This window comes from Puma concolor, chromosome B4, assembly GCF_028749965.1.
Source record: "Puma concolor isolate L17-30 chromosome B4, mPumCon1.1.hap2, whole genome shotgun sequence".
NCBI classification, from domain to species: Eukaryota; Metazoa; Chordata; class Mammalia; order Carnivora; family Felidae; genus Puma; species Puma concolor.
Window position 1 is genome coordinate 69,322,779 of NC_141673.1, and position 25,191 is coordinate 69,347,969.

At 40.7% G+C, this 25,191-nt stretch overlaps 2 protein-coding genes and 1 long non-coding RNA gene across 6 annotated transcripts in view; 2 read left to right on the plus strand and 1 right to left on the minus strand.

Moving 5' to 3' along the window:
- LOC147579205 (uncharacterized) overlaps nucleotides 1-25,191 on the minus strand; it is a 331,154-nt gene that overhangs the window by 131,684 nt on the left and 174,279 nt on the right. The window lies entirely within an intron of this gene.
- The window catches only part of SLC38A1 (solute carrier family 38 member 1), a 69,795-nt gene that overhangs the window by 21,204 nt on the left and 23,400 nt on the right, over nucleotides 1-25,191 (plus strand). For 2 of the 3 annotated variants that reach the window (XM_086713589.1, XM_025930227.2), the window contains exons 4-5: nucleotides 7,094-7,169; nucleotides 7,458-7,573. In XM_086713589.1, coding sequence (XP_086569715.1) covers nucleotides 7,094-7,169; nucleotides 7,458-7,573 — 192 coding nt within the window. Of the gene's footprint in view, nucleotides 1-7,093; nucleotides 7,170-7,281; nucleotides 7,350-7,457; nucleotides 7,574-25,191 lie in introns of those variants that run through there. The other variant, XM_086713590.1, reaches the window with a different exon arrangement.
- LOC147579208 (uncharacterized) lies at nucleotides 7,581-14,216 on the plus strand. Its single transcript, XR_015253661.1, has 2 exons — nucleotides 7,581-12,740; nucleotides 12,779-14,216. It is a non-coding gene; the product is annotated as an uncharacterized LOC147579208 (long non-coding RNA).

A 25,191-nucleotide genomic window follows, 5' to 3' on the forward strand; every position in this document is an offset into this window, starting at 1 on the left:
TTCAGTAGAGTTTGCCCATCAGGTAAGGCTTTGTTTACTTCTCAGTCTTCTCTTTATTTATTTTTAATTTTTCATTAATTTATTTTTTAATTCCAGTATAGTTAACATACAGTGTAATATTAGTTTCAGGTGTGCAATATAGTGATTCAACGATTGTATACATTTTGTACATTACTCAGTGCTCATCACAGTAAGTGCACTCTTTGATCCCAGTCCCCTATTTCCCCTATCCCCCCACCCACCTGCCCTCTGGTAACCATCAGTTTGTTCTTTATAGTTAAGAGTCTGTTTTTTTGTCTCTTTTTTTCTTTATTCATTTGTTTTGTTACTTAAATTCCACGTATGAGTGAAATCATGGTGTTTGTCTTTCAGTGACTGACATTGTACTTAGCATAATACCCTCTATGTCCATTCATGTTGTTGTGAATGGCAAGATTTCATTCTTTTTTGTGGCTGAGAAATATTCCATTGTAGATATATACCACATTTTCTTTATCCATTCATCTGTGAATGGATACTGGGGTGGCTTCCATAATTTGGCTATTATAAATAATGCTGCAATAAACATAGGGGTGCATATATCTTTTCAAATTAGTGAAATCTAAATAGCATAAATAGCATAAATCTTTTCATATTCTTGGGGTAAATACCTGGTAGTGGAATTACTGGATCATATGGTATTTCTGTCTTTAACTTTTTGAGGAACTTCTGTACTGTTTCCCACAGTGGCTGCACCAGCTTGCATTCCCACCAACAGTACAAAAGGGTTCCTTTGTTTTCACATCTTCACCAACACTTATTGTTTCTTGTGTTTTTTAATTTAAGCCATTCTGACAAGTGTGGAGTGATATCTGATTGTGGTTTTGATTTGCATTTCCCTGATGATGAGTGATGTTGATCATCTTTCCATGTGTCGTTGACCATCTGTATCAGTCTTCTCTTGAAATGCCTTCCTGTGTCTTTCATTCTTTCATGTTTTCCAGTCTCTTTGTTACCTGCTTCTTTGCTCTTGTTCTTTTTTCCTTTTCCTTTTTAATAGATTGTTAACATTTCAGGGAAGGAACTCACAAAGGTCATTTAAGTTCAACCACTCATCCCTTTTGTGTGACGAATCTTCAAATGAAACACTATAATCTAGTAAGAACCTGATTGGTGGAGATTACAATAGGAAGATTTTCTTCTTGTTGTACAACCCATCCTTAACTGGATTGTTGTTGTTGCTGATTTATTTTTGGTTTTAAATAACTGTTCTATGTTTCTCTCCTCCTTTCACACTACCTCAGTATAACTCCTACATCCTCTTTAAGGCTTTGTCTATTGAAGGTCACCACGACAGACACTGTAGGTTTTTGTTTTGTTTTGTTTTGTTTTGTTTGCAGAACAATTGGCTACCTAAGAGTTGGTTGAATTCTGCTTTGTGGGTACAGACCGACCCTGTGGAAACTCTTTTTTTTAATAATACCTTTATCATCTGAGACCACATGTCAAAGGCACCCTTGCCCATAGCCCATTTTTAAGTCAGTAAATAGAAATTTTATTTCAGTTTCTTTGCCAGAGGTCAGTGCTTTTTAACACGCAATTGCAGTTTTTAAATAGTGAGATAACAGAAACTTGTGATAAGCTGCATGACCTAGTTATTTTGAATAGACTTTTCCATTACAAAAAAGGTTGGCTTTATTTGTTTTTAGAAAATAGTTTACAGAAATACAAAGATATAAAGAGATATAAAGAGGAGAACATTTTGGAACAACACAAAGAGAATAAAGAGGCGTTCTTTCAGTACTTCATTCTTACTGAGCTAGATTTCCCTGCAGCCTAAGCTACTCCATAATTCCTAAAAAGAAGATGCATATTTGGTTTGTGGAGGGTCTTCTGAGTTGCTACTGCATGGGCAGGTACATTTGGAAGGAGAGGGAGTGAGGACACCACATAACCGCTCGGGATGCAAAGTGACCTCATGGCTCAGTCTGTGCCACAGAAAAATAGTAAATAGGTAAGAGTCAGAAAACTCCATTCAGACCAGAGTATAAGAAGACTCATGGAAGATGAGGGCTTTGAACTGGGAGGACAGGGATGCCTGGGTGGCTCAGTCAGTTAAGTGTCCAGCTCTTGATTTCGGCTCAGGTCATATCATCAAGGTTCTTGAGTTTGAGCCCTGCGTCAGTCTCCGTGCTATCAGTGCAGAGCCTGCTTGGGATTCTGTCTCTGTCTCTCTCTCTCTGCCCCTCCTGCAGTCTCTCTCTCTCTCTGTCTCTCAAAATAAATAAATAAATAAACTTTTTAAAATCTTAAAAAAAGAAAAAAAAATGCATTTTGAACAGGCAGAACTGCACTGGCTGAGAGGAGGGTCTCCTGAAGAGAGAGTGGATTCCGACTATAGTTGACCCTCGAACAATACAGGTTTGAACTGCACGGGTCCAATTTTTTTAGCAAATACAGTACAGTACTGGCAATAATTTTTTTTTATTTTTTTAGAAGTTTTTATTTGTTTTTGAGAGAAAGAGAGAGAGAGTAGGGGAGGGGCAGAGAGCGAGGGACAGAGAGAGAATCCCAAGCAGGCTCTACACTGTCAGTGCAGAGCCTGATGCAGGGCTCGAACTCACAAACTGTGAGATCATGACCTGAGCCAAAGCCACGAGTCGGACGCTTAACTGACTGAGCCACCCAGACACCCCGGAAATAATTTTCTTAATACAGTTTTCTCTAGCTCACTTCAGTGTAAGAATACAGTATATAATACATGTAACATACAAAGTATGTGTAATCAATTGTTTGTGTTATCAGTAATTCTTCCAGTAGGCTATTACTAGTTAAGTGTTGGGGGAGTCAAAAGTGATACGTGGATTTCTGTTGCAGACTATGAGTCTGGAGTGCCCTCTTGTCCAGAAAGAGAACAGATGCAGAATTGAATACAAGACAGGCTAATGTCAGGGAGGAGACGAGCCCCAAACATGTGTTTTGTCTCCGTATTTATTGAGCTCACAGGATATTACCCACATGGTGAGCATGAAGAAAACCAGATATTACACACGTGAGCATGGAGAAAACAGACAGTAATCATTAACTTATGTGTGTAAGAAGCAAAGGGTCTGGGGGGCAAGTGGAGTTTGTGATCAAAGCACAATAGTATATTGGCATCAGATGGAAAGTAATTTCCTGCAAGTGATATAACAAGTTACTCGTGATCCCATTATAATATCTTGCTAGCTAACCTTGGGTGCTTTCGCCCCATGGTGGCGGCTTTCTGTCCTAAACTTCTAACCCATTTATGTAAGCAAAACCTGTTTCCCCACAGATTTCCAACTGCACAGGAGGTCAGCATTCTTAACCCCTGTGTTGTTCAAGGGTCAGCTGTACTTGTTTTTCAGAGTTTTCAGTCTCTGTTCTCAAAATGCACTGGTCTTGTCTCAGGCCTCACCCCTCTTGGGAAGATCATTTTGAGAAGCAGGGGGAGCTAAGATTGGGACATTGAGACAAAATTAAATTAAGCAGTACAGGGAATCTGTACTTGAAGCTTTTTCAGTGGGGGAGCCAGTGAAGATTTTTGGGAAAACCTATTAAGCCTAACCTCCGCAGAAAGTAGACTGGAAGAGGCAGAATCAGGGAGACATTTGATACACAATGTTTTCTAATGTGCTTTTTAATGGTTACTTGCTACTGTATGTCAGTTTATCATACTCCCCCTGTAGAAGTTCCGTAAGAAAGACCCAGCAATCATGCAGGGACTTTATTCTTTATCCTTTTATGTTGCACAATGTTTGACCCTACTGAAGGCCCCTGGTGTCAAGGTGTCTGTGGCCCATCCCCTGCCCACCAGTCCTCTGCCACCAGTTCTGAGTGCCGCCAGGCTAGGAACTTAGATCTGCTGTCACAGGCGTTTTATCGGTGTTTGGTTTGGTTTCTTTGAAAATGTTGGGGTTTTTCTTTTGACTTAAAAATAATAGAAATTCTTGGGGGCACCTGGGTGGCTCAGTCAGTTAAGCATCCGACTCTATTTCAGCTCAGGTCATGATCTCATGGTTTGTGAGTTCAAGCCCTGCATTGGGTTCTGTGCTGATGGCACGGAGCCTGCTTGGGATTCTCTCTCTCCCTCTCTCTCTCTCTCTCTCTCTCTGCCCCTCCCCTGCTCGTGTGTTCACTTGCGCACACGCGCTCTCTCTCTCTCTCAAAATAAATAAGTAAACATTAAAAAAATAATGGAAATTCTATTTGGAAAACAGGTCCCTCCACAAGAAAGGCAAATGAGGGAGCTTCTAGATGAAGATTTGGTTAGAATTGAGTTATTAAAATTAACCTGATTAAATAGAGCCTTTTACTTAATAGCAACGCTAAATAGGAGTCCATTTCACCTTGGCAAGTCCAGCACCCACTTTCTTTGGGCTGCCTGTGTGAAAAGGAAGACACCTTTCCCTTGCCCCTCTTCAGCCAGATCTGTAAACCTCAGTTCTGTGTAAAGATTTAAAATGTTAAGGGCAAAAGAAGGGCCACACCAATCATTAATAACAATGCTATCCAGCTGCCAGATTGGTCTCCAAAGATACTTTCATTATGTCATTCTCTTGCTAAGAGCCTGCAATACTATTTCTTAGGCGTCTGCCTTTAAGTTTCCTCTGGCTAGTCCCACCCAATAGAAGAAGCGTTTCCTTCTCTGGATTCCTGATCTCATCTCAGGTTTGCACAGTCAAACCTATTCTGGTTTTAGTGGCACAGTTTCTCCTGAGTGTCAGGAGACCGAGGTTTCCTTCTACCTCCTTTCGCTCTCTCACGGCAACTGGACAGGTTGTAGACACAGGCAGATGCTGAAGGGAATAAGCCAGAGATTGTGCTGCTTATATGAGGTGATGGTCCCAGAGGAAGTTTATAGTATGTATATTGCTTGTCTTTAGTTTGTCAGGGCAAAATGAAGCAAACTTGGAGAAGTAATGCCAGGGAGAAGCCAGACCTCTTAGATTAAAGATGAAAAAGGTAGGTAGCTATAGTAAACCAACATTGATGATATCTGTCTTTCGTTTAAAAATGTTTTATTGTGAAATACCACATCATTCAAAACAGCTTATGAAAATCTAGTGTACGATTTAAAGATACCTGCTTGAAAATAGTCCAGTTCAAGCGGCTTCATGTTTAGTAGTGAAAAAATTCACTGTGACTAGTTCTTGCTGAGACCGGACAATGACATTTTCAGAAGAAGAGCCTAAAAGCATCCCTAACGTGTTTTACTAATACATACAACAGTTTACCTATGAATGGCCCTTTCTTTGACAATAATAACATTTGTTTTCTTAATGGGGAATTTTCTTTTTTAATTAGAAATTTAGGCCATAAAGTTCTCATATTAACCCTGAATATATCTGATGATTCTTAGAGCTTTCTGAATTCCTGCTTCAATTTTTTAAAACATACTTTTAAAAATTTTATTTATTAATTTTTTAGTTTTATTTATTTATTTATTTATTTATTTATTTATTTATTTTTTAGCGTTTATTTTTGAGACAGAGAGAGACAGAGCATGAGTGGGGGAGGGTCAGATAGAGAGAGGGAGACACAGAATCTGAAACAGGCCCCAGGCTTTGCACTGTCAGCACAGAGCCTGACGCGAGGCTCAAACTCACGGACCGCGAGATCGTGACCTGAGCCGAAGTCGGCCGCTTAACCGACTGAGCCACCCAGGCGCTCCTCTTTTTTTTTTTTTTTTTTTACGTTTATTTATTTTTGAGACAGAGAGACAGAGCATGAGTGGGGGAGGGTCAAGTTTTTTTTTTTTTTTTTTTTTTAAGAGAGAGACAGAGCACGAGCAGGGAAGGGGCAGAGAGAGACACACAGAATCTGAAGCAGGCTCCAGGCTCTGAGCTATCAGCACAGAGCCTGACGTGGGGCTTGAACCCTCGGACTGCCAGGTCATGACCTGAGCCAAAGTCAGACGCTTAACCGACTGAGCCCCACAGGCGCCCCTATTTTTTTTTTTTTTTTAATGTTTTTATGTATTTTGAGAGAGAGAGAGTGTGTGTGTGTGTGTGTGCGCGCGCGCGCGCGCGCGCGCGCACGCGCGAGTGGGGGAGGGGTAGAGAGAGGGAGAGAGAATCCCAAGCAGGCTGTTAGCTAGGAGCCCAACACAAGGCTCGAACTCACAAACCTTGAGATCATGCCCTGAGCCAAAATTAAGAGTCAGACACTTAACCAACGGAATCACCCAGGCGCCGCTCCAGTATTCTTTTAAATGCCAGCTTTATAGGGCAGCTGGGTGGCTGTTGGTTAAGCATCCGACTCATGGTCTCACGTTTGTGAGTTCGAACCCCACATCGGGCTCTCTGCTGTCAGTGCGGAGCCCACTTTGGACCCTCTGTCTCCCTCTCCCTCTCTCTCTCTGCCCCTCCCCCACTCTCAAAAATAAATAACCATTTAAAAAAATAAATGCCAGCTTTATAGTATCCTTGACATTACCTAATTTTCAGTTAGAGAAAAATCTACATAAAAGTTAACTTGTATTGTGTATAGTCATTTATTAGTATTGAATGATTCGAATCTGAATGATTCGAGATTATAGTTCTTTTTGATTTAGGGTTGTCTTTCACTTCATCTCAGGATGAGCACCTGCTGTTAATAGTGTTTTGTACTAAGTACAGTGAGGGGTATAAAAACAAATGAGGTGGGGCCCCTGGGTGGCTCAGTCAGTTGAGCGTCTGACTTCGGCTCAGGTCATGGTCTCGTGGTCTGTGAGTTCGAGCTTCTTGTTGGGCTCTGTGCTGACATATCAGAGCCTGGAGCCTGCTTCGGATTCTGTGTCTCCCTCTCTCTCTGCCCTTCCCCTGCTCATGCTCTGTCTCTGTGTCAAAAATAAATAAACATTAAAAAAAATTAAAAACAAATGAGGCAAAGTATCTGCCCTTGGGACACTCATAGTTTACTTGGTAAAACAAGAGTGTAAACAACTAATACTGGCAAGGGACAAAGCAAAATAAAACAGAAAGGTGGTTGAATAGGGCTGTAAACTCTTAAGTAATTGACTGATAACTTTCCCTGTGTGATGTTTTGATAAGTAATAATGTTAACCTTCAATCATTATTGTGAAATTAAATTATTCTGCATGTCTTTACAGCAAATTTATTTCTGATCGCGAAAGTAGAAGAAGTCTCACTAACAGCCACTTGGAAAAAAAGAAATGTGATGACTATGTAAGTGTCATTATAATAAAGTTTGCTTATTTGTTTGAATCCCATAAATTGGGACAGATGTTTTTAATGCATGTAGCATCCTACCAAAAGTATAGCTATTTATATTCCCCAGGATATTCCATGGACCCTGTGTGTTTTCTCCTGAAACCCATTTTGGAAAATAACCAGACCACTAAACAAGTATTTCTTGAATTTTATTTCTGCACTTGTTCCTAATAGTGCTTTAAAGACTTTGACATGATGAACTTTCTTGGGGACGGTTTTGCTTATGTTTGTCTCTGTGTTTAGATTCCAGGAACAACCTCCTTAGGCATGTCTGTTTTTAACCTAAGCAATGCCATTATGGGCAGTGGGATTTTGGGACTCGCCTTTGCCCTGGCAAACACCGGAATTCTACTTTTTCTGTGAGTGTTGACAGTGCTGTAATTTCCATTTTAAAACTGTATTTTCTGTATGTTCCTGTTCATGTACAGAAGACACTGGAAATATTTCCAAGTAGTTTTTATTTCATTTTATGTTTTTACTAACTTGGCTAAGTTGTGAGTACATACTTTTATATTGTTTATTGGAATGATTTTCCAAGTTGCACCTAATGTTTATAAGAAAGTGGAAGGAGAAAATCTTTTCATTAATCAAAAACACCAAAATAAGCATTTATAAAAAGGATTAAAAGATTTCAAGATAGCATTTTTTGGTATTTTTGGATTCTTTACCTGTCATTTTAAATCTCAGCTAAAAGGTCAAAATATTAAGAGGTATTTAATCCAACCACTCACCACTTCGGTGTTTGGATTGCAGTGGAACATGTACTATATCCAAAGGTGATTGTAAATTTGTTTGTAATAAATAGCCAAGAAGCACAGATGAGAAATTAGCATGTACTTTTCTCTGACAGTTAGTTAAAAGAAATTAGGCAATTTTGTTTTTAAATAACTTTTTCTCACACTGTTGAATGGGATTTTCTGCAAATGTACAGAGAGCTTATTTTTAGTTGGAACAAGATGAAAACAGACATAGAATTTATACCAGGAAAATTCTCACCCAGCCTGGTTCCCTTCTCAAACCTCTAAGGAGTGTCAGGGGTGTTTTGCCTGATGAGGCAAGGAGGACATTCTCTTCTTCCAGCCTTTTCCCCATAAGACTACACTCACGTCTTTGTTGGCCTTGCTGAGTAGTCTGTATCCCTGGGTCGTTTAGATAGGAGCATCATCTATGCTTGGAAGCAGTGACCGAAATGGCTAGTAATCCTACAAATTGTGTATATACCTTTAGAAAGACTTAGAAAACTGCAGTGAAAGTACATTGTTACCCATGCCATTACTCAGGGATCAGTGATGTCCAGCCATGCTGTGCCATACTGGTCAGTAGCACTAGGGATTAATACTCTTTATAAATTAAAAAAAAAATGTTTTTATTTATTTTTGAGAGATAGAGCACTAGCTGGGGAGGGACAGAGAGAGAGGGAGACACAGAATCCGAAGCAGGCTTCAGGCTCTGAGCTCTCAGCACAGAGCCCGATGCGGGGCTCAAACTCATGGAACTCGTGAACCGCGAGATCTTGACCTGAGCCGAAGTCAGACGCTCAACTGACTGGGCCACCCAGGCGCCTCTAGTGATTAATACTGTTATGTGTAAATCACTAAAGATGTCCTTCCTAGACTTAAAACTCTGTATAGGACAGTGAATTCAATGCATTTCTTCTTTATTGTCCATCCAACTCAGTAAATCCAACTGTAGCCTCTTCTCTTTATTGCCCTGGGTGGATCTTTCTATGTAGCCTTTCTGTTTATGTATATCTTGAGCCAGGTGCCAGGTTTTAGGGTAAAATGATAAGAGTTGGACAAAATATTTCTCTGGCGATTTTTTTATTGGTATCTGTGGAATTCTGACCCTCTGAGGATGCCATGGGGTGGCTTGTGCAGCTGCGCTTGTGGTTTTCAGAGCAGTGGCAGGAGACACCTGACTGCTAGTCCCAATTCCTCTTCTAAATGGCTGTGTAGTCTTAAGCAAGTGACTTGGCCACTCTGAGCTTCAGTTTCCTATTCTGTAAAACAAGGAAATTGCCCTAGAAAAATCTCAGAACCCTGCCAACCTCCGAAACCCTATGGTTCTGTGACTAATTTTAGTTATTCCAAAGCTGGAAATATGTTCAGCTCAGAAATGTGTTTTACATTGATTTACTTTTTTTTTTTTTTTTTTTTTTTTAGTTACTGCAGTATATCAAGTAGTTAGTTCTATGTTTAACATAGTGAAGGGTCCATTCTTTGATGGTGGTAACAACAGCAACTCTTGCAGCTCTTACTGTGTAGCAGGTACTATTCTTAAGTGTTCTCTGCTGAATCCTTGCAAGTTTGTGAGATAGGTCCTATTAGTACTTCCCTGCTTGATGGATGAGGGAACCAAGACAGAGAGAACAGACTTTTAGTTTGGAATCTCTCTTTGTCACCATTCTGGGAATCCCCTTCACCTCTCTTCTCTGCTAGATCCCTTCCCTTGTTCCCCATGTTCCATTTCTTCCTCTTTCTGAATGTTCTTCCTTTTGTTGCTGAGAAGGGATGAATAGAAATAATTTTTTGAGGCCTCCATGTCTGCAACATGACTTTATTCTGACTTCACCTTTGATTGGCAGTTTGGCTGGATATAGAACTCTATATTGGCAGTAAGTTCCTTTCAGAATTTTGAACGTATTGCTCCCTTGTTTTCCGGTCTCTTCTGGTATGAAGTCCCATATCCTCCTGATTCCTGGTCCTTGTATAGCCAGGGTTTTTGTTTTATTTTATTTTGTTTCTGGAAATTTGTTGAATCTCTTTGTCCCCCATGTTCTGCAGCTTTACAGTGATGTGTCTTGATGTGGGCCTGTTTTCATCCATTGTGTCAGGCTGTTGGTACATCCTTTTCTTTTGGAAGTTCATGGTCTTCAGTTTGGGGACATTTTCTAATATGTTTTTAACATTTATCTATTTTTGAGAGAGAGAGACAGAGGCTAGGGAGGGAGGGACAGAGAGAGAGAGGGAGACACAGAATCTGAAACAGGCTCCAGGCTCTGAGCTGTCAGCACAGAGCCTGACATGGGGCTTGTACTCAAAAACTGTGAGATCATGACCTGAGCCAAAGTAGGAAGCCTAACTGACTGAGCCACCCAGGTGCCCCAGGGGACATTTTCTTAGACACTATTGTGTTAATGAATTTCTTCCTCCTCTTTCCCCTTTTTACTCTTTCTGGAACTACTCCCCAGATTCTGGACCTTTCTGGACTTGTCCTCTAATTTTTATTCTTTTCTTAAATTTTCATTTTGATAATTTTTCTCTGTAGTTTCTGGAATATGTGTAGTTTCTGGAAAATTTTTTCCCAGCTCTTTACTGAATATTATTTCTGTTATTTTTTTATTTACAGGAGCTTTTAAAAAATTCTTGGAATGTTCTTTTTTGATATTCTATTATTTTGTTTTATGATTTCAGTGTATTCTCCAAGGATTCTAATGACAGTTTTCCTCTTTTACGAAAAATTTTGAACATAAAGTAGAAAGAATAGTATGAGATTTCCATGTTCCCGTCATCTCCTGGCCTCACTTATTTAATCATCCACCTCACCTAGATTCTCTCAAAGCAAATCCCAGCTCTCATATCATTTCATCCATAAATATTTCCGTATATTTCTCATTATATATATATGTGTATTACATATATGTATGTATTACATATGTATACATATGTATATTTATTACATATATATGTATTGCATATATATGTATGTGTGTATATATATGTATATATGTATGTGTGTATATATATATATATATATATATATACACACATACATATATAATGGACGACTAAAACATAACCATAATAGTTGTACCTAAAAATTATCAACAGTTCCTTAATATCATCAAATAGCCAAACAATATTTGAATCGCCTGTTTATCTCATTTTAAAAAAAACCAATTGGATTTTCCAAATCAGTACTCAGATAAAGTCCATATAGTGCAATTGGTTGACATGTGTTCTAATTTCTTTTAATCTATAGGTTCCCCCAATTCTCTCTCTCCTTTGTATTCTATTCCATATATTTGTTGAAGAAACTGGGCCATTTGTCCTATAGAGTTCCCACAGTCTGAATTGTGCTGATTGTATCTCTGTTGCAAGTTCATTTTTGGTTTGTTTGTTGGCTTTGGACTCTATCTTTCATTTTGGAATCCTTCCTCAGATATCAGGTGGTCCTTCTTTGTCTGTTATATTTAAAAATAAGGGATGGGGGAAACCAGCCTAATTCAAGCCCGGTACAGGTGAGTGGGAGCTTGTTGGCAATAGCTTCACTTAAAAGGGTTGTCTACAGCCCTTTACTTGGGGAACCACCAGTGTCAGTAACTCTTTGGCTGTTTCAGATTGCCCAGCATCTTCCTGTCTCCTGCCGGAGGGTCTGAGCATTTCTGCCATCTTTCTGGGAACCAAGGTGGGGGTAGGGCTTGTGGTGAATATCTCACTTGCATGTGTTCACCGAATCCCAGCTTTCATGACAGTACCCACTCCCCAACAAGTTGTATTGAGTCCCTCACCCAGAGACCTATATTTTATACTTTCCAGAGAATGTATCTTCATGTATCTTCATGTATATACTTCTGCCAGATGGAGGGGGAGCAATCATAGCTTTACAGAACAGGGGCCTGGTCTGGGGAATCTCACTATCTCTTGAAGATCCCCTTTATTCTAGCTCATCCCTTCCAGTGTTCCCTATTTCCAGTAATGCCTCAGGGCCTTTTGAGAATTCTGTGGTGAAAATTAGATTGGTCTTGGCTTTCTCCACTGCTAATTTAAGGTTCAGCTTTGTCTGCTTTCCAGTTCTGAAATTTTGTTATTATTGTCCTCTCATGCTCTTAGGAGGGAGCAGGAGTAAGTTCTTGTATTCAATCTACCATTCCTAGAATTCAGTTGACTTTTAATTATAGTGATTCAGGGATAATTGATCTCTTGTCTCATGACTCTTTAGTTTCCAACTGAAGCAAAGAACTGGAAAAACTTGACTCTTATGGTTGCAGGAAGACTTCCCCCACATAAAATTATTATAGATCATTTGGTTATTTGCAAGATGCATGAAAAGCGGGCGCAACAAATCATCAAGTGAAAGCTCACGAAGGTAGCTGTATAAAGACCCAAACTTAAAGTTTTTCACAAAATGTAGAACAAGGACTCACTCTGTGTGTTGTAAAACCAGCTGCTCCTACAGCTGCTCAAAGCCAAGAAGCAGTTGGCAGGATCAAGATATTTCATCTGGTACAAGGCCCTGTTCCAGACTCATATTAGCCAACATGGAAAAAGAGTCCAAGCCTGTCCAAACTTCTTTAGAAAAGCAGCCGGAAGGCTCCTCCGAGTCTCCCTGAGGCTGGGTGCGGAGCTCTTCACTGGAGTCATCTGAAAACTTGCGGGAGTGATTTCTTTTTCTTGGATGAGTTTGGGGCTCATTTTTTTTTTTTTTTGACCTAACCATAATGGCTGTCATCCCTGTTTAGCACACATCTGATTCAGTTGGATTCGGCGAACTCTGCCCTGTTGTAAGAATACAGTTCAGTTTTGTGTTTTCCTGAATTCTGAAGCCCTGTAATTCCATCTGAGGAACAGGAGGTATGGGAATGGGGAATCTCAGCTGACCGTTGTTCTGACAGTAGGTGTTCTCTGTTGGAAACAAAACGGGGCCGTACCCAGAGGCAGCCGTTTGGGGATGTGCTGAGGCACAAGTATCTCAGGGTAAAATGCACCCACTGAATTGAGTTTTCCTAAGAGTGGGTATCCTAGGAAAATGCAATGGGTGCTGAAGAATCTTCCACCGTAACTTCCTGTTCTACCACTAATTTTTTTTTTTACATAGTTTCTCCTTAACTCTGTCATAGCCAAAGTGGCATCAAAAGTAAATATTGGCATGTAAGAATGGCAGGTTTTGTTTTTATTTCACTTTACCGTCTCCCTCACTCTGGCCCAAAACGGGAAAGTTACATTTCTAAAGATATCTATTAAAGGCATACATTATATAGAAAGTTAATGTCTTTAGAACGTATCATCTCATAGTAGTAGGTAAATGAGAGGTTTATTAAACTACATAGAATCTGACAAAGCAATAAATGCTTTATGTTTTCCCATAACTTCTTAGCAGGTGTTATTTTTTATTATTATTTTAATAATGTAGCCCTTAGGTATAAAACCACGAAAAAGGAGAATGTAATTCATGATACTTCTGAGAGCTCAATGATGTCATCATTTATTGTAAACAGTGCGTTTTTAAACCATCTGTTTGAAATATAATTCTAAAACAACATAACAATCTATGTAGACAATAGTTTAAATTTTATTATGGTTCATTACAACTCCAGACTTTTTTGAGTCTTGTTTTCTATTTTCTATGGCTGTAAGGATACAAAAGATAAATAGCTAAAAACACTTTGAAAAGTGGCACGCAAGAAGATTATGTACTGTTCCAACCTCATAGGGCTGCTATGAGAGAGTGTGTGGGTGTGTGGGTGTGGGTGTGTATGTTGTGAGTGTGTGTGTGAGGGAGAGAAAGAGATGAAGAGAGTACCAGTAATGTAACACCTGGTATTCAGTAGCACTATATAGTAAGTATTTGCTGAAGTATTAATTAGGTAGTCACTAAATAACGGTTAACATTTATTGAACACTATTCTACTTGCCATATTATCTCATTTAATCTTCATCACCACTCAGAAGTATTAGCTCCATTTTACAGATGAAGTAACTGAGGCTTCATAACTACTTAGCAAGTTGGGGAACCAGGGTTCCATCCAGGCTTTCTTGACTCTAGAACCTGTGTGATCTAAAACTATATACTATAAAACTAAAATTATATACTGCTTGGGTGCCTGGCTGGCTTAGTTATTAAAGTGTCTGACTTCGGCTTAGGTCATGATATCATGGTTCATGAGTTCGAGCTCCACATGTCAGCACAGAGGCTCTCTCCTGTCAGCACAGAGCTTGCTTTGGACCCTCTGTCCTCCTCTTTCTCTGCACCCCCCTCTTCTCCTCGTGTGCTCTCTCTCTCTCTCAAAAATAAACATTAAAAAGAAAAAGGGACAAAACACTATACTGCCTTTTAGTGATGCCTCTTCCATAACCAAATTTTCATTATTACTATATATCACAAGAGAAATTTTATTCTTATCAATAGATACTAGCAAGTTAATATTTTAGCTTTAAAATCACTTTGTATAGGAGGGCACTTGTTGTGATGAGCACTGGGTGTTATATGTAAGTAACGAATCACTAAATTCTACTCCTGAAACCAATACTATATGTTAACTAACTTGAATTTAAATAAAATCTTGGAAGAAAAAAAAAAATAAAGTCATCTTGTGTAATCTGTCAGTATTTCTGGATTATTTTACTGTTTCGAAAAGAACCATTGTAATGGAAATAGTTCTGCAGTATCAAATGCACCAAATTGTAGATCAGCAGTGGTCAAGTTCCTGGTCACAGCCAGTAAAATATATGCCTAAAGTATATTATAAAACCAATATAACTTCTGAACTGCTTCATATTTGTCATATCTACACCTGACTTGGTCTCATGTGGCTATTTAAGATTCCCCACTGTCTTCATGAGCCCTTGGATTTAATTCCTTCCAAAGATTTAAATTTTCTTCCTGAGAATTAAAACACAAGTACTAGCAATGTCAGATGATGCCAAGTCCATTATTAGGGAATTGCTTACATAATCATAGTAGTTCTATAAAAGAAAATATTAGGCTACTATGTCAAAGAGTAAACTAGATTTATATGTACTGGTGTGGAAAAATTTCCCCGGAATATTATTATGTGAAAAAACCTGAATGCTGGGTGGAAGTGAGCAGAGAGGGAGACTGTATACGTATATACCCTACAGACTAGTCGGGAGGGCACATAAGCAAGCTGTGGACAGTGGATACTTCTGGAGAGTGACACGGGGTCTAGGGTGGAGCAGAAGTGCAAAGTTTACACTCTTTGTATTTTCTTCTCTCTCTCTCTTTTTTTTTTTTTAAAGTAAAGTTTATTTATCCTGTGAGAGACAGAGAGAATGCTAGTGGGGGAAGGGCACAGAGGGAGAGAATCCCAAGCAGGCTCCAAGCTGTCAGCACAGAGCCTGATGCAGGGCTTGAACTCATGAACCATGAGATCATGACTGGAGCTGAAACCAAGATTTGGATTCTTAACCAGCTAAGACACCCAGATGCCCCTGTATTCTCTTTTCTACCATGTGTTTTTGGGGGACGAATCTAGTTGGAAAAAAACCTTGTGTTTTAGAGAACTTAAAACCAATGCAATAAGGCTTTTTTTCTTCCCTCTTGCCTACAGAAAACTTGAGGAAAAACAGATTTTCAGTGTTGATGTTTAGACCACGAGAGCGAGAATTAGCCGTTGGTGCTGTGCCACCCGTTCCAAACTATATTTTCAACCCCATCTCCCTTTAGATTGCCTCCCTTTCAGCTACACTAATCCCCTTCTTTTCTGTAAAGGTCACCTGCACTGTCCTCGTCACCTTGATTTTTTTCACCTCCCTATTCCCGTGCCCGTCTCTGCTGCTGAATGCCAATAGGCCTATAAAACCCAGTCGGATGCCATCTCCAAAAATGTTTCCCTGATCCTCCTACGTGCAGGGGAAGCTCTCCCTCTCTTGTGTTTCCAGTGTAATCTCTACCTTTCTAATTACAAGTATTACTTCCATTAATTAGGCATATATTTTACCTTCCCAATTGAACTCTGAGCCCTACAAGAGCAGGACTAATGTCTAATTCTTCGTTGTTCAAACATCCCCTCTGCCCCGACAAGATCTGGAATAGTTGCTTGCATATAAGATGATGCTCAATAAAGTTTCATTGAAATGAATGAATGAATGAATGAATGAATAAATATATAAGAATTAGATTTTGCAAAACAAAAAACAAGGCTTTAGGGCAAAACAAGGGCTCTCATAATTATTGCAGACTTATCAGAGGGAAAATATCAACCAAAACCCTTAGTTCACCCTCAAATTTGAAATGGGCTTTGGAGATGTAATGATAATAACAAGGTTAGCACGGGACTCACCACAAGTGATTACTTGGTTACTTTCCTGGGATTGCCTCCTTCATGTGAAAATTCTAAATAGTTCAGAGGCTGTTAAATACTGTAAGAGGTTGGTATTGCGTTGCTAAAAGGGCATTTGTTGTTAAATTGCTACTTGCAAAAAGGACAGTAATTGTCATTTTTAGTTTACAGCAATTACCTTCACTTTGTGGTTGAGTGTTTGCCTCAATTGTAGGTGAATTCTCTCTGTCTATTTCTTAATATTTACCTTTGTGGAGCGTTTTTTTCATTATCCTTCCACCAAAAAGATGCAACATTGTATTACCTATAATTACAGTGTTTACAAACATACCAGTAAATAGCCATGCCAGTAAGGGTAAATCTAAAATATAAGGATCTCTGTAAACCAAGATCAGACTTCCAGGGGCCTTCGCCTACATAAAGGAAGACAGAAATGGAATTGGAACCAGAGACCCATCAGCACAGTGCCCTAAGTCCTGTTCATGTCTTACAGGTATTTCATCATTATTATCCTGTCACCAAAAATGGGCTTCTCCTGATATCAGGAGGCTTGCATAAGGCTTACATAAGTGCCTCAGCATAGCTCTGAAGTCTGCATCTTTTCCAGCAAATTCTATGAGTTCGGGTGAGATTGCAGCACAGCTTCACAAATATGTACTCCGCACGTTCAAGAACCGCCATTGCTTCGTTACTTTATGTAGATTCCCAAAAGTATGAATCACACTCGCCAAGAGGGTCACTTTGCTCTTAGCAGTAATGAAGATGGTCTGTGTGGCTATTTATCAGGTTCTTCCTTGTAAATGTTAAGTTGTCTTCCCCTGTGCGCTCCTAAGCCGGCAGTTCTTTGCCTCTTGAGGAGAGACGACGCTGGATCTTGTGATATAAAAATGATGCGATTAAAGAGGAAGTCAATAGGGAAGCCCTGCTCTTCCAGTGATCCTGGGAGGCCCATCCGTATAGTCACATTCATCTACTCTCTTGTCAATCAGTTACTTGTTTTTAAAATTCTTTGAGTTATAGTCACCGTTCCTTAGAAATGATCTGAAGAGAAAATTGTTGCCCTTCAGCTGGCAGGGAAAATCACTGGCATCAGAGCCTCTTGTTTGGGAATAATAATGCTGGAAGGGGAGAAGTGGCACATTCAGGCTTGCCAACATTTGAAATACATGTAGAAAGGACAGTGGCAGTACCATTGAACTGTATTGAAATGCATTGGATTAAGAAGCTTTTCAGAAATAGGGAAATAGGAAAGTGGTTAATGTGCTTAAAACGAGTGCCTCTTTTCTAAACGGAGAGCGTTGGCAAGCGTAGGAGAGGAGTCCCACCCATTGTTTTTAAAAGTTGAGCAGTTATGCTTAGTTGGTGAGTCATCTAAGATGTGTCTGATAAGGGGTTCCGAGAAGGCAGTTCTCGGGGCCCCAGAGAGGTGGGCGTGTTTGTGCAGCACGCGAGCGCAAGAGCATGTGCGGAGAGTGGGCTCCGTCCTATCGACGCTGAGTTGCACCTGCTGTCGGGCAAGGACGAGGACCCAAGGAGAAGAGCATGGCCTCTATTTTGTAGCACTGTGTTTTCGTAGCCTGCAAGAGGCAACTTAAGTGTACTCTCTAAGGTCTTACCGGTGTTAATACCTCCATGATGCACACGGCCTTTTCGTTCACTTTCCTGGGTTGCAGTAGCCCAGATGTGTATCCGCACTGCAGGTCAGCATAGTTCAGAAATTGGGATTTCTGAGTTAGCTTGAACTTTTACTATTCAGAGTGGTAGTTGGTTTAGTAGAGTGGAAAACCGCCCTGGTGTGGGCCAGTTAGTTTTGCCTTGTTCTATGACTACAAGCTTCACCTCACATCAGGTACCTCGTATCAGTGATCTACGTCTATACCCAGGGGTTGGCAAACTACAACATACTGACCAAAACCTCTTTTGACCTGCAGCCTCTTTTTTTTGCGTGGCTTGCTGACTGAGAATAGCTTTTACTTTTTTTAAGAGTTAGAAAAAAAAAGAAGCTAGTTATAAAGTATACGTGTGTCATGGGATCTTTAGAACAACCCCTAGTTATCATTCCTGTTTTATAGGTAAAGAAACTTAAGAACTCACGAGGCTAAGGAACTTGTTAGGATGACAGTGTGATTGGTGGTGGGGCTGGGGAGGGAGGGGAACAAGCCCCTGGTGTAGTCCTCTGAACTCTTCCATCTCTCCTTAAATGTGAATTGTTACCAAGGAAACAGAATAATGGGGGGGCACCCGGGGGGCTCAGTCTATTTTGGGTCTGACTCTTGACATCCGCTCAAGTCATGACTTCATGGTCGTGGGATAGAGCCCCACATAGGGCTCTGCCCTGAATGTGGGGCCTGTTTGGGATTCTCTCTCTTTCTCTCTCTCTGCCCCTCATCTGCTCACTCCCACGTTACAGAATAAAGAAATAAACATTAAAAAAAAAAAAGAGAGGGGGGCGCCTGGGTGGCTCAGTAGGTTGAGCCTCCGACTTCGACTCAGGTCATGATCTTGCAGTTCATGGGTTTGAGCCCCATGTTGGGCTCTGTGCTGACAGCTCAGAGCCTGGAGCCTGCTGGGGACTCTGTGTCTCCCTCTCACTGCCCCTCCCCCTCCCTCCCTCCCTCCCTCCCTCTCTCTCTCTCTCTCTCTCAAGTGAATAAACATTAAAAAAAAAAAAGAGTAGGAAAGTATGAATGAAGCTCCAGATCCACCATTCCTGCTGGAGTGGAAGTCCAAAATACCCACCCAAAACAGCACACACCTTTATTTAATGGTTATATGGCATTTTCTGTCACTCAGGAGATACATTTTAAGAATGTGATAAAGAGGGCATCACTTTGAAAAGTAAGGATCTAGGTTTAGGGGAAAGGGAGCTAGTTATTCTTGTGGAGTGGAAGAAGAGGAAGGAGGACATGTCAAGTTATAAAGGGAGAGCTCATAAAACCCACAACCCCCTCTAAGGACTGGAGGCAAAAACAGGAAGTGGTGGTGGTGCACAGTTTTCTTTCTTACCAGTACAGCTTCCTCATTTAAAGTCAGACCTCCTCCTAAATTTTTTACCTCTTAAAGCACTAGCTAAACCAACAAGTTCTATCTGCATACCTCTTTTCAATACTTTTTTTTTTTTTAGGATTATACTAGATATTATTTGATTTGGTCATCAGTGAGACATATTTCTTTCATTAGACAAAAAATACTTAACCAGCAGTGAGGTTAGTTTAAGAGCAACTTTGCACCAATTTAGACTTACCTACGAGGAAATAAATGGAAGGAATTGTACAAAGAATTTATCCCTGCCTGTTCCTGGCTCAGCCTTTAAAAACCATCCCTTTCATTCCCTAGTTTAATGTGTAAATATTGCAAATAATTGCATGCTATCAGACCTGGTGTGCTGGTCCTCTGCTTCTTAGAATGTTGAAAGTCAATCAGGATCTAATGATAAAAAGTGCACTTTGGGATTGAATATTTACATTTTTGCTTCTTTTTCTTTTCTTTTCTTTTCTTTTCTTTTCTTTTCTTTTCTTTTCTTTTCTTTTCTTTTCTTTTCTTTTCTTTTCTTTCCTTTCCTTCCTTCCTTCCTTCCTTCCTTCCTTCCTTCCTTCCTTCCTTCCTTCCTTCCTTCCTTTTCTTTTTCATGTTTATGTATTTAATTTGAGAGAGAGAGAGAGAGCAAAAGAGAGCACATGAGCAAGAAAGGGGCAAAGAGAGAGAGACGGGGAGAATCCCAATAGGCTCCATTCTGTTAGCCCAGTGCAGGGCTCGAACTCATGAACTGTGGGATCATGACCTGAGCTGAAAAAATCAAGAGTTGGATGCTTAACTGACTGAGCCACCCAGGCGTCCCTCTGCTCCTTTAAAGTATTTTGTGAGCTCTTTAAATGAAATAGGGACAATATTAATGAATGACCTTGGGGGTTTAAACAAATGCAACTCTTCCCCCTCCCCCGCAAAAAAAGTTTCGAATAATAATACCATCATTTGAAATATTTTTCATTTTAATACTATTACTGTAAAAGTAAGATAATCATTAAAGACCATTTTGAAAGTACATAAAATAAATTAAGTGTAAAGAAATCACCTAGAGTCTCACTGTTAGAACAGGCTCTGGTAACATTGTGGCGTATTTCATTCCAAGTTTTTTTGTCTTTGCTTAGGTTTTACCTTTTATTTATTTATTTATTTTTTTAATTTTTTTTTTTAACGTTTATTTATTTTTGAGACAGAGAGAGACAGAGCATGAATGGGGGAGGGGCAGAGAGAGGGAGACACAGAATCCAAAACAGGCTCCAGGCTCTGAGCCGTCAGCCCAGAGCCCGACGCGGGGCTCGAACTCACGGACCGCGAGATCGTGACCTGAGCTGAAGTCGGACGCTTAACCGACTGAGCCACCCAGGCGCCCCAGGTTTTACCTTTTATACTCTCATTCTTCTGTGGACATTTGACTTTGGCAGACAATATAGCATAGTGGGTAAGGACTTTGGAATCAGACTATGAGGGTTTGGGGCTCTGATGCCAGCTGTGTGACCTTAGACAAATATTTACCCTCTCTGAACTTCGATTTCCTTATCTGTAAAGTAGTAATAGTACTATCCATAAGTGAAATATTTAATAAAAAAAGGGGCTTGGTGTGGGCCTGGCATAGTGGAAATATGCTAAATTTATTATTAGTAATGATCAGTGAAGTGTTTTAGTAATTATATTGAGTCCCTATTAAAGTTCTAGGAAATGCATTTGTGTACAAAAGATAATTTTGAATTTTCCAAAATATTTAAAATTTTCACTGAATTAGGGACTCAGACACCCCATTCTTCTCTCCTCACTTTCAGGGATGTCTCCTTCCATCTGGGCTCTCATTAAATAGACAGTCCTTCCTCTTGTCTCCTTCTGCTGGCATGCACCACCCTACCTCTGCAGTTACCCGCCGGACATCCTACTACTGACCACAGCCCCCTCCAGTTCCAGGCTCCTCCCTTGGATATTGCCACTGTGCCTGTCCTCTACTGTCATGGAGAACCTCTGGACTGTGCTGCTTTTCCTGTCCCATGTAGCTGTCACAAGCCCTTCACTTGAAAACCCCTCTCTTTCCCACACGCTAAAATTCCCTTCTCCACTGGCTCTCTGTCACACTAGCTGGAAACCCCCCGAAACTGAGCTCTATCTAACCACACAGATGGGTAACACTTTCAATTCCTCCTCAGTTGGGTTCTTCATGCTGCCCAACCCTTCCCTCATCCCCAGCTAGCGCTCTGCTCTCTGTGTTTTTAAATCCTTACTCACCTCATTTTGATACTTCCCTTCGGAGGAGTTGGCAGGGAGGGGATGGAAGAGTAGGGAGAGTTAGTGGAGATTAGAGATGAGGGAAAAGTGGAGAGGGGGAAGACAGGAAGGGGGAGACAGTTTGGAAAGGTAGGACCAAGGGAAGGGGTAGAAGAGAGTGAGGGAGAGACCAGTAATAAGGATAAGGACTGGAGAAAGATGGCGGGCCAGAAAACAATATGTTTCCTACAGTTTGTCCAATTCCCTTGTATTGGAGTTTTAAATTTTCTTGTAAGTATTCTGCCTCAACCAGCTTACATGTCTCTGAGTTTTGGAGAGAGGGGCTGTGGATTTGGCGGGAGATGATGGTAGGTAAAAGCAAGACTAATACTAAAGACTACTTTTCTTCCAGTGCTGGGAGTTTTTATATGGACTGTTCTAGCCATGAGGACAGTAAAAGTTTTAAGCTTTTTTTTAAAAAATTAATTAATTTTGAGAGAGAGAGAGAGAGAGAGTGCGATCAGGGGAGGGGCAGAGAGAGAATCCCAAGCAGGCTCCACATGGTCAGTGCACAGAGCACAATGTGGGGCTCAAACTCAAAAGGTGAGATCATGACCTGAGCCAAAATCAAGAGTCGGACGCTCAACCGACTGAGCCACCCAGGTGCCCCAAAAGTTTTATACTTTTAACCTGGTTTATAAGAGGAAGAATTAAAAAGTGTGGTGAGCCTCAGATTCCTTTTGGAAGGAAAGAGACCTGGCTGGGGGGTGGGGTCGGGGGGAGAGGTCTGGCATTGAAAATCACTTAAAAATATACACGTTGGTCAAGTAAGTGATGCCCTAATGCCCTGAGGAAGTCGACCAGACCTTGCATTCATACTGAGAACCAGTCAGTGTCCCACGGGAACAATAATGATTCAGCTGTAAATGCTTCCCTTCACTGCAGTCTCACCTGGACAGCCGGGGGGTCTGTGTTACAGCTAATCACGTTGTGGTGCTGGCATGGCCCCTCACCCAGACAGTGTGGCAGGCGATGCGGCACCAGTTCAGCGGTTGTGAGAAACAGAAACGCTGAATGGTGTATGCCACAGGGCCAGAGCTTGCAGATTTAGATACGTGCTGGACCAGCAGCATCCGCAATACCTGGTAGCTTGGGAGAAATGCAGAATCTCGGGTCCCACCCCAGACCGACTGAGTTAGAACCTTCATTTTAACAAGATCCTAAGGAGATCTGTATAGAGCATTAAAGTCTGAGGACACTGCCTTAAACTTTGGCAAGGGAAGAGGACAGGGAGAGTAATGTGGGGAGAGTAATTGGGAAGGGTTCCCTTATGTTTTAAGAGGAGTAGGTGGGTCCTGGAGGAGTTGAAAGCGCTCACCTGCACGGCAGCCCCGAACACCCCCTTCTGCACACCCCCATCACTGCTATTTCTGGATCCGCAGCAGTGACTGCTGCCTCATCTCCACCTCTTTCCAGGGCTCTGGTGCTGGGTGGGGAGTGTGTCATATGATTTCTTGTTATTCAGCTAGGCTTTTAAAAGATAATCTCATTATCCTTAAAGTGATGTGGCGTTGGTCCTTTGTTTTGTTTTGTTTTAGGTATAGTTTATATACAACAAAATTTTCCAATTTAAAGGATAGGATTTGATAAGTTTGCCCAAATCCAGTTGTGAAATCACCACCACAGTCATGGGATAGAACATTTCAATTGCCTTGAATGTTTTGGTTCCGTTTATTCTCATGGTTTTCCATTTTCTAAGCATACAGTGCTTTAAGAAATGAAATTATAAAGTCACCCATGTAATCTTTGGGTAAGTTATGGAAGAACAAAGAATTACTGTCTTATCAATGTGATTCAAAACAATCAATAAATGTTTTTGAAATAGATGTTTAGATGTTACTGTTTAAGGTAGGAGTCAAAATTTTCTTGCACCAAATACAGTAAATATATCGTGGACCATGGAGAACAGTAGTATCGCCAGAGAGCTAGAAACAGGCAAGTTTCATCCCAGCTTTCAGAAGTGGTAAAAAGTAGATCCCAAGTAATATTCTAGGGCAATTTATTAGATAGCTTGTTTATGTGCAAATACCGCAGAAAATATTGCTCCACAGAGGCCAGTAGTGTTTTCCTAAATAGTTGTGTTAAACTAGCTTCATCTTTTGAGACAACAGTGAACTAGTAGGTCACAGGACTGTCTTAGGCAAAGTGTATCTTGATTGTAGCAGGACATTTGGCATAATCTCACATGACTTACAAATGAGATTCTAATATTTTGTAAATGTACTTATTCTTAGCTAAGAGTGTTCCTCCGTTTGGTATTGTATGTAAACAGGCAAAGAGGATAGGCCATGACTCCAAATTAAACTGTCATGGCCTGTCCAGTAATGGAGGAACATAATAAAGCAATGAAATAAAAAGATGACTTGGGTGCTTGGGTAGAGGATGGATCATTGGGGGCAAGAAACAGGAGACAGATAGAGACTACTGTAATTGCCCAGAAATTATGGGTGATAGTGACTTGGATTGGAGTAGTGGCCATGGAGATTGGGGGGAAAAAGCATATGGATTTAGGATATGTTTTGGAGGTAGAAGTGATAGGACATTTGCCAGTGAATTAGGTATGAGGGATAAGAGAGTAGATAAAAGATCAAGGGTGACTCCCAGGTTTCTGGCTTGAGCAGTTGACTGGATGGTGGGCCGTTTTCTAGATGGTCTTGTTCTATTCAAAGTTGGTACCAGTGACTTGGACGAAGGCAAATTCAAGATATGAAGCTTGATGAGGTAGTTGGCACATAAGGAGAAAGGATCAATGACTCTAAAAGATGTCACAAGACTGGAAAGCTAAAATGTAGTGGAAATAAGTGCAGAGTCCTGCACTTAGCTTTCAAAAAAAGTACATAGGATAGAACCAGGAAGAGTAGCCTAATAGCAGTTTACAGCAGAAGCTCAAGAATGAAGAATGTGGCATGGCCACCATAAAAACAAACACTGAAATAAGTTGCCTTAAAGAAAGCATGATGTCCAACTCAAGTTAATAATCTTAACATGCTTTGTACTGTTGGGCCCGAAACTGAGGTGACAGCATTGTGCTTTTCTTGGCATACAGCCATTAAAAAGTACAGTGGAGGGGGGTGGCTCAGTCGGTTGAGCTTCTGACTTCGGCTCAGGTCATGATCTTGCGGTCTGTGAGTTCAAGCCCTGCGTTGGGCTCTGTACTGATGGCTCAGAGCCTGGAGCCTGCTTTGGATTCTGTGTCTCCCTCTCTCTCTGCCCCTTCCCCGCTCATGCTCTGTCTCTCTCTCTCTCTCTGTCAAAAATAAATAAACATTAAAAAAAAAAAAAAAAAAAAGTACAGTGGAGGAACTGGACCATGACTGAGATGTAGAGCCTGAGCACTCCATCACAGGACAAAAGCTGGAAGAACTGGAGAGGTTTGGGTCAAAGGGTACAGTCTTAAAATGAGTGCCCATCAGATGGACCGTTTGGTGGGAGAGGGTTTCAAGCAGATTCAAGTAGGTTTACAGGATGAAATGAGGACCCAAGGGTAGAAATAGCAGCGGTAGTTTCAGCTCAGCCTCAGTTCCCGTGCATGGCACTTTCCAGAAACACGATGGGTTGCATATGTGTCCCCTGTAAGATAACTCTATAGATCTGGATGTCTTTGTTGGATGGAGCATAGATGTTTCCTGTGCTGGGTGCAAAGCT